Here is a 14,975-nt window from a genome sequence, read left to right on the forward strand (position 1 = left end):
TCCAGAAGCACCAAATGACCACAAAGGTTAGGAGAGAAACAAGTAAGGCAACAGACTCTTTATTTTTAATGTGGTTTAAAATACATCAAAATCATGTCCCTGGCTGTTGTGAATACCAAAAGGAGACAAAAAAGGCTGTCAGCACAGCTTTAAAACCAATCCAGGTGGCCAGGTTGGGCCATATGGGAAGCAGTGACAGGGACAGAAGGCGCACCCCTCCCCCAGGCAGGTGCCTGGCTGTCCCTGGGGTGACCACCTCTGTGCTGTTAAGGTGGGAGGGCTGGAGCAGCAGCTGGACAATCAGCTCAGCAGGCTTTGGCCCTCCCCCACAGCCACCAGGGCAGTTCCACTGGCCTCTTGGTCAGCCCTCAGGAGGGCCGCTGTGATGGGAGTGGAGGAGTGAAAGCAAATCAACCATCTTTACGGACAACATTCTCTTACAGAAAGTGCCTGAGCTCAGCCCATGGTCCAAAAACCTCATGGAAAACAAAAAGTGCTGCCGATACCTCAAGAATCTGGTGTACAAGGCTCTCAGCTGGACAAGGTCCGGAATACAAATTACTCTCAGCAGGGCCAAGGGCTCTGGGCTGTGAGCCTCACCGGCAATGGTCCCCTGGAGGAAAAGCTAGCAATCTAAGAATCCAACACAGCTCTTGGTCCTAAAACTGAGGTCACGTGCGTGGGACCTGCCCTGGTGAGGGCGGCACCCAGGTACCTGGGTTGACTTTGGAAAGCAGAACAAGCAGAGCAGCTGTAGTGATTAGTGTGATTTGGTCAACGGAAAGAAGAGGGAGAATGGGATCCTCCTATAGCCTGGCCTGGATGCCTAGACTCAGCTGGAGCTGAGAGCAAAGGTTCTAGTCACCCAGGGCCTGGATTTTGGACCTGGGAAGACTGGCTGGGGCCACCCTGCTCACTGTAGCCCCACAATCCCACAATGGCTGGACTGGGTCTCTGAGGGCAGCTGGGCTGCACAGCCATGATCCCCCACACTGGGGGGACAGCCTTCCCCTTCAATCCCCTTGGGCTCTACGAGGTAGCTGAAGCAAACGAGGCAATCACATGGGCTACTGCAGGCCTCTTGCTCTTTACTTGGGGCAGGCAGAAGCTTCTGGCTCTTCCCTGCACTTCCAGAGCCCAGCAAACCCTGTATGGGGTTGGCAGTTCTCGTGTCTCAGCCGGACACACGGATTGGAGGTGGGGGACAGCCATATCAGGAAAGGAAAAGACAGACCCAGGGACTATTCCAGATACAGGCATCTCAGAGGGAAAGATCTTAGGAAACACGTCTCCACGGGAGAGCAGTAGCTCAGCCAGCAATGGCAAACAGGTCTCAACACTTGTACTGGCTGCTGGGGGAATCTTGAGAAATGGATATACCAGAAATTAGTGGGAAACACTCGGAGGCTAATTAGTGGTACCTGCCCTGGGGGCAGAGGAAACATGGTGCGCCATTCATTTGCCATCTCTGGTCTAAGTCATAAGACAATTTCACGAGCACTGAGTGAACCTATTTATGTGAGGGATTGAAGAAAAAGGCATGGAGAGTGGGCTGGTTGTTGAAGATGAAGGGACCTGCAGAATAATGAACTAGCTTCAAGGAAATTCAGCAAGAAACAAAACTGCACCATCCTGTGCCTCTTGGCCCACAGCTCCCTCAGCTACACTGAAGCAAGGGCTGGCTAGAGGTGGGCTATAGTATGAGCCCACCAGAGCCCAGCTTCCCAGTCTGAGCCTCATTCTGTTGTTCCAGAAAATTGCTCGATACAGACTGGTTAATACCCTAGCAAGTGTGCAACCAGCAGAACTTCCAGTCCAGAGTAGCAAGGGCTGGGGGTTGCAGGGAGGGGGGGCACCAGACCCAAATACCTGCAGTCGTTCTGTGGACTTCTGAGGCTCATCAATTGCCAAGTCTATTCCTCAGCTGTCAGACAAGAGCCAGGGGCTTCCACACAGGCACTGGGATGTCAAGGAGGACATCCTTCAGCTTATTCCTTAGGCAATGGAACCAGGGCAAATCTCAAGGATCGCACATGAAGGGTGGGGTCAGAAGCAGACACAGACTCCTAAATGCCAAGGGGGCAGTTGGGCACAGGGCCCAGCAACTGCTGCATGGAGACAGTGGTGATGGGCATCAGCAGTGGCTTCCCAGGATTCAAACACATAGGCAAGGTTGTGGCAAAACCATCAGATACCCTTCCCTTCCTCCTAACCACAATCTGATTTCACCGAACAGAAAAGCTCAGCACCAACATGGCAAAGATACCAGGTGGGGTGGTGAGGGTGGGGGGCACTGGAGGCCAACTGCACCAGCACCCCACCTCCTTCCTCAGATCCATACACACACTGTCATGTGCAAAACAAAAAAACAAAAAACAAAACAGAAACCTTCAGAAAGCATCCTTTGGGTGATCTCTTGTCAATCATTTGTGCAGGCTAGAGAGGCACCTGTGAATGATAAGGCTACTGAGAAGCATCGCTGGCCTGGTCCTGGCACCACCTGAGGGCTCCTAACAGTGTACCAGCCCATAGCAACTTTCTCCAGATCCCCTGTCCAAAGCAGGACAGCAGGTGGATTCCCAGCTCTGCAGGCTCTGCCCAGGGACCCCCTTCTCCAGGTTATGAGAAGCAAAGGAGCTTCCAGGGTAGCTACGAGAGCCAGAGCCGCCCAAGCCCTGTTAACGAGGGAAACAAAGTCAAGGCCTGAGTGTGTGCCACTTGTCACGAGCCCTGAAGGGCAGGAAGGGGGAGGGGGGGGTCTGAGCTCTGAGCCTCAAATCAGGCAGGGGAATGTTCAAGTCACTTGTCCTGCCAGCCCACTGTGACAGCAGCTACAGATGGCAGCTCTTCTTTAAGACTCTTCAGCTCACAGAAGAGCCAGTGACTTCATGCGTACACACCCCCACCTCCAGTGCAAGCCCATTTTACACTGATAGAAATGTATGAGGCCTTGCACATATGCCATATGTTAAGTAAAACTGACCCACAAAATCCAAAACTGCCAAGTGTCAGATGTCAGCCAGGTTAAAGCACCCTGGGCCTCAGCACTGGACTGCTTAGCGGTGGGAGCCTTGCATGGGCCAGGCCTGGCTGGGCTGCTTGCTCCCTTCCCAGCACGCCCCCTGTGCCAGGTTTCCTAGGCGGTGGTGGAGGTGGGCTCCTGGGGCCCTGCTTGGCCAGGTGCTTCTGTGCTCGGTGCTCCAGGGCAGTAAGGAGCTTCTGTGACCCTTGGGGACCCAGGTGACTGGGCCCCAGGACCCTCACAACCCTGCTCCTTGGAGGCAGCTGCAGCCTCTGGTCTTCGCTCAGGGCCACCATCAGTGATGGAGCCCTGGCCACCAGCACTCAGGTCCTGCACCCTTTTGTTCAGGTCATTGCGTTCTGTCTGCAGTGCTCGGCACAGCTTCTCTAGCCGCTGGATTTTTACCTGTAGGCCCTCTAGCTCTTTGTCCCGGAGTGTTTTCTGGGGAGAGAAACCGGGCCTTAGTGCCATGCCATTAATCCCCCACCCAACAGAGTCACTTGGTAGAAAACATTCACACTTGAATGATACTATGAGCAGGCCAGCATCAAAACCCTGCCCCTTCCTAGGAAAATAGCCCTGGCATATGCCAAGACCTGGCTGTTGGTAGGGTTGTGGTGCAGAGAAGCAGCACGACTTGAAGACAACATATTTCTTCCTTTATCCATCAGGTGACACTGGCAAAGTAAGGCTTGGCTTTTGGAGCCTATTTCCTTATCTGTTAAAATGGACTACTGGGGTGCGTGGTTGGCTCAGTCGGTTAAGCACCTGATTTTTGATTTCGGCTCAGGTCATGATCTCAGGGTTGAGATCAAGTCCCATGTCAGGCTCTGTGCTCAGCAAGGAGCCTGCCTGAGATTCTTTCATCTCCCCCGCCTGTATATGCACCTAGGTGCATGCTTTCTTTCTCTCAAATAAATGAATCTTTTTTTATTTTTTATTTTTTTAAAGATCTGAGAGAGGGGATCCCTGGGTGGCTCAGCGGTTTAGCGCCGCCTTCAGCCCAGAGCCTGATCCTGGTGACCTGGGATCGAGTCCCACATCAGGCTCCCTGCATGGAGCCTGCTTCTCCCTCTGCCTCTCTCTCATAAAAAAAAAAAAAAAAAAAATGATGAGAGACAAAAAGTGTGTATGTGTGCACATGCCCATGTGCACGAGTGAGGGGGGAAGGGCAGAGAGATAAGCAGATTCTCTGCTCAGCAGGGAGCTCAAATCAGAGTGATCCCAGGACCCTGAGCTTATGACCTGAGTTGAAGTCAGATGCTTTACCAACTGAGCTACCGAGGTGCCCCTAGATAAATAAATCTTAAAAAAACAAACAAACTACTAACATTAACCTCATAGATCTCAAGAAGGTTCAATGAATTGGCATCACCTAAAACATTGAGGAGGATCTGGCATACACTAATTAGTTCCCTTCTGCATCTCAAACCACGAAATCAAATTAGCTGAGCCACCCTGCATATAAACTGTGCCCACCACTGGTACCCCTTGGTTTTTCAGTTCCTGTACTTCTACCTACCATTTGTTCTCTTTGCTTCTACTGCAAATCTACCACTGGGCTCATCATCTCCCACAGGGTGACCACTGGCAGTGCCTTTGGACTTGGGCAGATGGACTTATGAGTCCCAGCTCCACCTCATGCCAGCTGCATGACTTACTTGCAGAACGTATAGGAAAGGGCCCGTCACTCAAAAACTGCACTCCCCTACCCCCCGTAGCTGCAGAGCACACTCGGCCCACCTCCTCAGCCATCTCAAGCAGGGCCTTGTTGCTGCTCTCCCAACGGGACCGGTACATGGTGGTTTCTTTCTCTAGCTTCTTGATCTTCTTAGTCATCTGAGTTATGGGACACATAGAAGAAAATAGTCAGGGGGACAGACTGTCCATCTGAATCTCCAAGGTGGGCAACATGTTACAGCACGCTGTCTGTGCCACCTGAAGACATCTCAAGGTAAATGTCACCGCCACTACCACCACCACCACCACCACCACCACCACATGACAAGGCTGCCCCTCTTCTCCAGGACAACCTGGAGGATGCACATATCAGTGATGCTTCCTTGAGAGGCGGGAAAGGCTCTGACCCCTTCCCTCCATACAGCCCATCCCTGGTATCAATCATGCTATTACTGTGAATAGCTCCCCAGAAGGAACCCCAGGGGTTGGGGGCTTCCTGAAGGCAGGCCCAGGGTGCCCCTGTAGCCACACTCAGGCTGGACACAGTTACCTTTTCCATCTCCTGTTTGAATGTGGTGAACACTTCACTGCTTTTGGAAAGAGTGTTCTGGAATTCCTCAAACTTCTCTGTGTATAGGGCAAGCTGGGAGAGAAAGAAGCCCAGAGATAAGATTATGCTTCTCTAGAATGCACTTATGGCTAATGCAGTCAGACCTATCCTTGGACCTCTGACCCAACAATTCTATCGAGATACCATTTTTCTTTAAAGCAGAAAAGCTATTTTAAAGAACAGAATCCAAAATGTTAAGCTTAGAAAGTAGGATTTGGGGTGACTTATATTTTGCCTCTATGTTTGTTTTCAAACTTCTCTTCGAAATTAAGTACAATTTATGTAATTAAGAACAACCATTCTCATTTTGCCTCCTCAAAAGCTGCACAACACTTCCAACTAGGAACAAAGTCCTTCAAGCTCACCTAGCCACCTGGTCACCATAGGTGCTGGGCGGGTCCAGACAGAACAAAGGCTCAGCAAGGTCACACAGCAGTCAAGGTGGTCCTAGAACGAGGGTCCCATTTCCCTCCCCTAGGATGGGGGCCCAGTAAGGTGACCTCAGAGGCACAGGATCAGGACACACTGTCTCACCTGCTGCTTCAGGTGGGTCTCCTGCTGCTTCATCAGCTCACACATCCTCTGGGACTCCACTGCCTCTTTGAGGAGCTATTTTCAAGATAGGACCCCAGATCTTGTCAGAAACCCTTAGGGGCTGTCTGGTCTTTTTTAGCCATATACCCCAGTACCCACAAAGTGTCCTGCTCCCTGAGTAAGCTGCGTCCTGGCCCGGCCAGGCAGCAACTTTCCCTTACAAACATGACTCTGAGCTGAGCCAGAATCCACCCCGCCTTCCAGACTCCCCTGTACAGGGCCCGAGCCTCACAAAGTCCTTTTCTCGTTGGTGCCTCTCCTCTGCCTCCTTCAGCATCTCCTGGGCCTGCTGGAGTTTGGCATCTACCAGCTGCTGCTGCAGGTCCTTGTGTTTGAAGACCTTGTCGATATGCTGCAGGAAGGCATGGTAGGAGGGCCACCTGTCAGCAGCTCTCTTTCTCGGGAGGCCCAGTGGGCTGCATGGATGTCCCATCTGCAGACACCAGGGTACCCTGCCCAGCCTCCCATCTCACTGTGACACGCTGGACTCCCGCATGTTCTATAGCACATGGGCCCCAAATCCCTGGAAGGTCTACTTCCCAACCTCACCTTGTTTCTCTCCAGTCAGTCCTAGGTGTGCACAGGGATGAGATCAGCTCCCAGGAAGCCAAGTAATAAATACACTCAAACCTCCAGCCCCAAGAGATCACTCCGCTGGGCTAACAACCCTCACTTTTGTAGCCCGACTCCCTTGTAAATGGGAAGAAAGGACAAAAACGACACCTCCACCAACACAACCGCTTAGCCCCATTGGCAAAGATCTCCCCACCTATAGACCAAGACTAGATGTGCAAATTTCAGGGAGTGGCAGTCCTAAATGTTGAGGAGCCCCAGGAGCCGGGGGCAGGTGAGAGCAGGAATGAGGAGGAGGCGCGGAACTCAGTGGGACTTCAAAGGTCAGAGCAGTTGAGAAAAGGTACATGGGGACACACTTGTGTTCTAGATAGTAAAGGAAAGGTGGCCTGGAGGCGGGTGTTGGCTGCTTGGGACTCCTTACCTCCTCCCGCAGCTCGTACTGCTCGATCAGCTTCTTGAGCCTCTCAGCCAACTCCATGTTCTCCTGGCGCAGCTTGGAGTTGCGCTCGTTGTGCTGCTCCATCTGCAGCTGAATGTCATTCAGTGTCACCTGGAAGTGGGAGGTCACCTCCTTGCGCTTCTCCTCTTCCTCCCGGGCCCGCTGCACGCCTTCTTCCTGGGCAGAGAAGTCAGCCCTGGCTCCATCAGCTGCTCTTCCCCAGCCCACAATGCTCTATACCCACAACCCTCTCTACTCTCAGTGAGCAGCACCAGCCAGGCTCCAAGATGCCATGCCAATGGGGGTTCCCAGGGGACCCCTCTACCCTTCTATCAGGTGACAGCAAGGGAGATATTCTCTCCCTAGAAGAATGCAGGCATACACCTAAGTGTCATTCTAGAGCAATCTAGGTCTCCTGAAGTCCATTCTTCCAGACTCAGGCTAAGCAGTCTTGTTTTGTGCTTTCATTTCTCACCTCTCACCAACTAGTTAAAATTTAGTAGTTCCCAGGGTTGGCAAGATTGTGCAGAATTAGGCACGAGGACAATATTGGTGGGGAGGTAATCTGGCAAAGTCTATTAAAACTTATATAACGTGCATGCTCTTTGACCCAGATCTTTAACTTCTGAGGTTTATCCTAGGGACAAACTAGATACACTTACCCAAGAATATATATAACAAGAACTTTCACTGTAGCTCTACGTATGAAGTACTGTAAACTTAAAAACAACTCAGCAATTCCTTAACTAGGGCACTGACAAAATACAGAATACGCATACAACAACGCTATTGAAAAGAATGATGGGTCTGCCTTTGGCTCAGGTCATGATCCCAGGGTCCTGGGATCGAGTCCCCCATCGGGCTCCCTACAAGGAGCCTGCTTCTCCCTATGCCTATATCACTACCTCTCTCTGGGTCTCTCTCATGAATAAATAGGTAAAATCTCAGGGGGAAAAAAAAAAGAATGAGACAGCCTCAAAAAAAAAAAAAAAAAAAAAAAAAGGAAAAGTGAGCTATACATGTTAGGTGAGAGGACAGAACAGGATGTGAAACAATACACATGACCTCTCCATTTAAAGAACCCTATAGAAAATTACATATGGATGCAGGAAGTCTGAAGGCTGTACTTAAACTTATGGGTAAGTAGGTGTACTTCCCAGTGGTTTCTCCTGGACACTGGGGCTGAGGAGGGTGAGCAACTGTTACCTTTGAATCTCATACTTTTGTCACCTCTGAATCTCTCATATCAAGTTTATATTACAGTAAAAATGTTGTCAAAGACAAACTAAAAATGAACAAAACAAGCTGGAAAACACTATATATTCACTGACCCAAATTTGTAACAAATATATAAAGGATACATATATAAAAACCACCCAGAGGTCACAGCAGTGACTGGGCTTTACCAGACGGACCCTGCCTGAGGAGAAGCAGGACAAAGAAAAAAGACCCAGCATTTCAGACTGCTTAAGTCTGGGAGAGGAGCTGTCCACCAGCGCTGGAACCTGACTTACCTGCAGACTGCCAGTGAACTGAACAATATCAAAGACCTGCCTCCTGGGCTCCCTCACCATACCTGACACAGGGACAGGTCAAGTGGTTACAGGCAGCTATCCCTAAGGCAGGGCGTTACTGGGGAAATCAATTTCTCTGCCAAAATCCCATGCTACCTTTTTTTTTTTTTAAAGATTTTATTTATTTATTTATTTATTTATTTATTTATTTATTCATTCATTCATTCATTCATTCATTCATTCATTCATTTATTTATTTATGATAGGCAGAGAAAGAAAGAGAGAGAGGCAAAGACACAGGCAGAGGGAGAAGCAGGCTCCATGCACTAGGAGCCCAACGTGGGATTTGATCCCGGGTCTCCAGGATCACGCCCTGGGCCAAAGGCAGGCGCTAAACTGCTGCACCACCCAGGGATCCCTCCGTGCTACTTTTTAAGGGGAAAGCCCACCAAGGAAAAGTGGAAGTCAAGGGAACCAGAGTCGTAGGGGCCAGCCCACCTTGAGGGAGCGGTTGTGGCGTTGGAGCTCCCGGCACAGGCTTTCTAGCTTACTGCGGGCCAGGACAGCCTTGCTGTGCTCCCCACGCAGGTGGTCCTTCTCCTGCACCAGCTGGCTCTGTTTCTTCTGCAGCAGCTTCATCTGCTTCTGGGAGTTCCGATGCTCCTCCAGCTGTGGAGCAGGAAGGCAAGTAAGTGCCTAGTCGGGCTTTTCCCAAGGGACCCCGGCCCTCTCCCGACTCCAGTTGTTAACAGTTCTGGCTGGACACTGTGTGGGTGCTTAATGTACTTCTCCGATAAACCCAAGGGCTCCATCTCCAGTATACAGAAACAGGCACTTACGACAAGCAGGGATTCAGAGGCTGCAGACCCCAGCCTCTCCCCACTCTAACTCTAGAGATGAAGTTCTCAAGACTCTCAGACCATTACATTCCTTCAACCTTTGTGACACTCATGTCCTCAGATGACACCCCTTACCACTCCTCCTTGTATTCAATAGACCCCCGTCACTCCCTCTTCACTGCTCTGAAACTTAGCGCCACTTCACTCAACATGACTGCTGTTATCATTTTGGCCTTTTCATTATGGACAGATCTTAACCTTCTCAGACCCTGTCTTTTCCCCACATCAGCTACCCTCCCATGAGCCTAGTCAACGCTGATACAGTGCAACTCTATGTAATGACAACTGTTCAAGTCATTGAACATTATTTTTTCTTCCCCTTTCCTTAGGTGTTTGAAACCTAAGTTGTATCTTACACTTAGAGCACATCCAAATCTAGACTAGCCACATTTCAGTTGGCTAATGGTTACTGTCCTGGACATCAGATCCAGATTTTGTCATTACCCAGAAGCACACACCCCTCCATTATCTCATCCCAGGGCAGGACCACTATCCCCTACCATTCTAGCTCATTCCATCCAAAATTTGTGGCCCCAGAAAGTCTACCATACTGGACCTCCAACCCAGTGACCCAACTATCCTTTCACTTTCCTTGAATGTGTCTTTAAATAATCACTGACCTTCTTATACTTGTCTTAAGACTTCTTACACTCAACTCTCTTGCCCCCTTTTCCTATCAAAACCCCAACCCTGATATCCCAACCTCTGATTCCTCTGCACAGGCACTGAAGCAGAAGAACCTCTTTTAATTCCTAACTACCCATTTGAGGAAGACCCTCGTCTGCCATGCGGCCTAACCATATTCCTTATGTTAGTCACACTCCTCTTCCAGAGAACTATTTCATCCTCCTCCTTCTCAGCTCTCCTTTGGCCCAGCAAAAAATATCTTTCTCATTTCCCTGAGAATGGAAGCAACCAGAGGCACAGGGGCATAAGTTCCACCTCTGCCCATCCACCTGCACCGGCCTTTTCCTCTGGTTACCAGGATCCAGTGGTGCTTCCCAACACAGCCAGCCTTCTCCTTATGCTCTGGCCCTTAGCTCCTTCTCTACTTGAGAACATCACTCAGCTCCTGCTCTCTTCATCAATCTTTCCCTGGATGGCTCATTCTGAAGGGGTGGTATCTTTTTCATATCCTATCCTTTATTTAATCATTATAGCAACCCCACAAGGCAGGTGTGATTTTTCCCAATTTTACAAATGAGAAAAACTTCTTAGAGAATTCTAGCTAATAAATGAAAATGGAGTGAAAGAACTTAAAAACAAGTAGTTAGGAAATGACCCACAGTGGATTAATCCATTTATACAAATTCTGATGGCAACCTGACAAGGGAGGAACCTGGCTGGCCCCACCTGAACTCAGTGGACAATCTTCCATCAGTAAAAGTGGGAGGAACACACTTTCTCTACAGAGTACCACTTATGTAGAGTTCTTATCAAAATAGTTGAACTTGGATTGGATCAAGCTTCTAGAGTTAATTTCCCCTATATCTACAGGAACTAAGGAGGTAAAGGAAGAAGTTAAATGTCACCACAAAAGCGAAGAAGTGAGGCACAGGGCGATTGATCTGCAGTAAATCAATGTCATGAGAAAAAGGTTGGCAGTAAATGAAGACTATTTTGGAATAAAAGGAAAAAAAGTTGTAAGGACCTAAAGTATTAGATGGATCTCCTGTAGACCCTGATTTGATCAAACTGACATTTTAAACAAATGGGGAAATATGCGTATTAGAGTATCACATCAGTGTTAGTTTAAATGTGAGGATGGCACTGTGCATTTTTTGGGGAGATGCACACTGAGGCACACAGGTGTGAGATGACATGGTATGTGGGACTGGGGCCAGGAGCTATGGTTTTACCACTGTAATATGAAGGGTTTCTTCTTACAGTCAACATGGAAGGGGCCAGCTGGGACTTGACTCTCCACTTAACAGATGGAGAAAAGGCTGAGAGAGGCTGAATAGGAATTAAGCCACCCACCTGCCCCGGCACCCTCAACCCCATGCCAGGTGGCCTGCTGACTTTCCAAGGCAGGGCGGATGCAAGAAGAAGGGGGAGAACTGACCAGTTCAGCATACTTCTTGCACAGAGCTGCCAGCTTCTCCTCTGGGGTGCTCAGGGTGTTCAATGTCTGCATCAGCAACGTGATCTCCTTCCCTGCAAAGCACAGGGATCAAAATCATGTACCCCCTTCTCTGGGGATTTCCCCAGGCCTCGGCCCACACTCTCAGGCCTTGAGGCAGCCCTACATTATCATATTTGATACTGTTTGTTGACCTGGCTGTCATCCCATTAGACCGTGTGGTTCATGAGGGTTACCACCAACTGAACTCAGCCTATTACTGTGGCCCCAGTGCTGCTCCATATTGTCTTTGGTGCCCATCTCAGACGACATGCTCAACAAATGCTTAATAGACTAATAACTGAGTCTATGTGGAGACTCCATGGTGAACACTGAGAGTGGGAGAAAAAACCTGCCTGCTCTAATAGCAGGAGGAAAAAAAAAGACATCCCAATGGCCAATTTAAGTGCTACTGTGTCAATGCAAGGAAAGCCCTTTCGAAAGAGGAAGGAGGCAAAAAGGAATAGGTTTCCTCGGTAACTACTAAACATTTGTCAACAGTGGTAGCCAAAGAGTGAACTTTATTTGTTCCCTCCTAAACAGTGAACTTTTAAACAAATATATCTTCCGATATGTGATCCCAAGATTAATAAACAACAGGGATGCCTGGGTGGCTTAGCAGCTCAGCAGCTGAGCGTCTGCCTTTGGCTCAGGGAGTGATCCTGGAGTCCCCTGGATCGAGTCCCGCATCGGGCTCCCTGCATGGTGCCTGCTTCTCCCTCTGCCTGTGTCTCTGCCTCTCTCTCTGTGTTTCTCATGAGTAAATAAATAAAATCTTAAAAAACAAAACAAAATAAAACCAAAAACAAACAAAAAAAACCCTTTCCATTAGGATGACAAACAGAGGGTGGGGAATTAAGGACTAAGACACAGGTATAATATCACTTAACTCTGATTCTTTAACATACACACTAGTCCCCTGCCCCCAATAACTTTCTCTCACTGTGCTTCAGTCAAAGGGGCTTCCTTCTGTCTCCCTGGAGGGCTCCTGTACATAGCACAGCACCAGGCTCCTGAAGTGTCAAACCCAAGAGGCTCGAAAGATCAGTGTGGAGACTGCAAAGCACTAGCACGTAGGCCAAAACCCACACGAGTTTTGTTTGGCTCCCAGCATATTAGTTGTCAATTGTTTTTTTTTTTTTTTTCTTCAGTTGCCAATTGTTAAAAATCCAGAGAGATTTCACTTAACTGCATAATAACAAAGGGGAAAAAAGGAGAAAAAAGAATGAGGGGGGGAAAAAAAAAAAAAGGCTGGCTACACTTAGCCTGTAGTATTATATGCTATCAGCATGGTGGGACCAGATGGCAATCACCCCTTTGGATGAAGTAGGCAATGTCTTGTCCTCCTAGGGTCCCCTGTCTAACTTGGCTTATTTGTGTTTTCAACCCTGGGCTAGTCCAAATCTTACTGTAGAGAAACGAAAACTAAGGAACAGAAAGGAGAAAGGTCTTGCCCAAGTTTACAGAGCAGGTTAGAGATAGTGTTGGCTGACACAGGATCCCATCTACACCCCTCTGTTCTACGGTCCACACCCCTTGCTTGGATCAAACTAATGTGACTCGGTGCTCCAGAAAGTAATTTCCTCTGAATCCTGGGACAGCAGGTTAGCCCAAACATCCCCACCTCACCAGTAGCTGCCCTCTGCTCACCCAGACCCTTGGCTTTCTTCTTCTCCTGTGGCCTTCGGTGATCTCGGTCTCCAACCTCGTCACTGGTCCGGATCTCATCTGTGCCCGGCTCCCCCTTGGAGGTCTCCTTCTCACCATTGACCACTGGGGTCTCTGGCTCAGGCTCCCCATTCCTTGAAGCATAGGTCCGGGACTTGTCTGCATCTTCGGGTTCAGCAGGCTCACCCTGTGCCCCATCCTCACCTGGGCCCCCCTGATTGTTGTCCACACAGTATGTACTCAGGATGTCTTCCAACTGGCGGCTCAGCTCCTCAGAGACATCACGGAGGGCCCCGGACTGAGCAGTTTTGGCTTGTGCTCCTGTGGCAGGGCAAGATGAGCGGCAGAATGAGAAATGAGAAACAAGATGGTTAATTCCATTTGCTGGGATTTTTCAGGCCCAAACTTACTGGTTGGGGCTAAATGTTGCCTACTTTCTTTAAGCCTTAGTTTATTTACCCATAAAATAAGATTATTTCCCACTATTGCCCAATCATGTCTGTTATAGATGTGAAAGGAATCAAGGAAATAAAGCATCCAGCATATAGGGATGGCATGTACCTGGAGCTCAACATCTAGTCCCTCCCTTTCCCCTCCCTGCAAAAATCATTTCTTGCTATTAAAAAAGTTCTAAGAAAGCCTCCAACATGAAGAGTAGTTGCCCACTGGTGAATGCAGCATTTCTAAGCCGGGCTAGCTGGTTGGGTGTCTCATCTGAGCGCCACCTGACTTAACCCTGTCAGAGCCTTCTCTTAAGAGTTCTGCTCCTGTGCTTTGAGTGGGAGGCTCTATCAACACCCTGGGGAAAGAGGGATCTGCGGGTGGCAGTCCTCCTCTCATTCTACATTTCCTCCTTCCTGGGTAAACAGTGGCCTAGGCCTGGAACTCCAGAAGCTATCCTGGCGCACCACAAACTCCTCCCCCTGCCCGCTGGAAAGCAGAAATGGCACACACCCTCAGTCTTCCCTGGAGCCTGGCTGGAGGAACCTTCAGCTTCTGTCGCAGGAGCCGGCTGGCTGGGGCGCCCCTGGGTTCCCTCTGGTCCTACTTCGGCTTGCCCCGGGTTGCTTTTTGGGTTGGAAGTGTTGCCCGACTGCTTGGCAGCCCCGTTCTTTTTGTCTTGGTTCTTCATTGTGGTTTGCAATGCTAGGCTGGAAACAGATCCTATAGAAACAAGCACACTCGCTATATTCCAGACTTCAAAATTCTTCACAGCCTGGATCCGAAATCCCAATCCCGGGTGCACAAAGCTTCTTAGGACACACTGGCCGTCCCTCACCAGAGGGAGCCAACGGTTCTCTCTCTGGCCAGTCGGAGGAGCACGGCGCGCCCAGGCAGGTTTTCGGGGCGCTGCTTCAGAAGCGCGGCAGGCGAGGCCTCCTTTTTCTCGAAGCCGCTTCCCGGCACTACACAGCCCCCTTACCACAGGCCGAGCGCGGGATAGGCTCAGGGCCGGAGACTGACGTGGCGGGACGCTCGATTCCCATCCCTCCTCCGGCCCCCAAGCCCCACGTGGGCCCCCCCGCGCGCAGCCACCCACGCCCCGCGCGCCTCCCGTCCGCGCATGCGCACAGGACCAGCCCTGCCCCCCCCAGCCCACTCCCTCGCGCGGAATCGGCGTGATTCCCTCCACCGACCGAGAGTGTTCAGGCCCACCGACCTGCTGGTCGCCTTGTTCCCCCCAAACCTCCGCAACACGCACCTCACTGCCGACCTCCTGACGGCTTCGCCCGCTCTGGCCTCGCACCGGAAACCCTGGGTAACCGCTGCCGGCCAAGCCGCCTGCTCCTGCCACAGCCAATCAATAGCCGGCGCTCTCGCGGGGCTTGCTGGGAAAGATGAAGCGAAGGC

General features: G+C 50.2%; 1 protein-coding gene across 1 annotated transcript; it reads right to left on the bottom strand.

The window, feature by feature from the left end:
- Positions 1 to 43: 43 nt before the first annotated feature.
- TXLNA (taxilin alpha) lies at positions 44 to 14,975 on the bottom strand. The gene is made up of 11 exons (XM_038531255.1): positions 14,827 to 14,975; positions 14,079 to 14,288; positions 13,107 to 13,445; positions 11,400 to 11,491; positions 8,934 to 9,104; positions 6,904 to 7,098; positions 6,139 to 6,258; positions 5,847 to 5,921; positions 5,253 to 5,345; positions 4,766 to 4,861; positions 44 to 3,463 (listed from the first exon to the last, which is right to left on the bottom strand). The coding sequence occupies exons 2-11, from the start codon at positions 14,254 to 14,256 to the stop codon at positions 3,137 to 3,139; spliced, it is 1,686 nt and encodes a 561-aa protein (XP_038387183.1). The 5' UTR covers positions 14,257 to 14,288; positions 14,827 to 14,975; the 3' UTR covers positions 44 to 3,136.

Source organism: Canis lupus, chromosome 2, assembly GCF_011100685.1.
Source record: "Canis lupus familiaris isolate Mischka breed German Shepherd chromosome 2, alternate assembly UU_Cfam_GSD_1.0, whole genome shotgun sequence".
NCBI classification, from domain to species: Eukaryota; Metazoa; Chordata; class Mammalia; order Carnivora; family Canidae; genus Canis; species Canis lupus.

Coding starts and splice junctions, on each gene's coding strand:
- TXLNA (XM_038531255.1), bottom strand. CDS start 14,256: ATGAAGAACCAAGACAAAAAGAACGGGGCTGCCAAGCAGTCGGGCAAC. Junction 7,099..8,933: donor GCCACAACCGCTCCCTCAAG/GTGGGCTGGCCC, acceptor TTCTCTGCCCAG/GAAGAAGGCGTGCAGCGGGC. Junction 5,922..6,138: donor ACCAACGAGAAAAGGACTTT/GTGAGGCTCGGG, acceptor TCTTGAAAATAG/CTCCTCAAAGAGGCAGTGGA.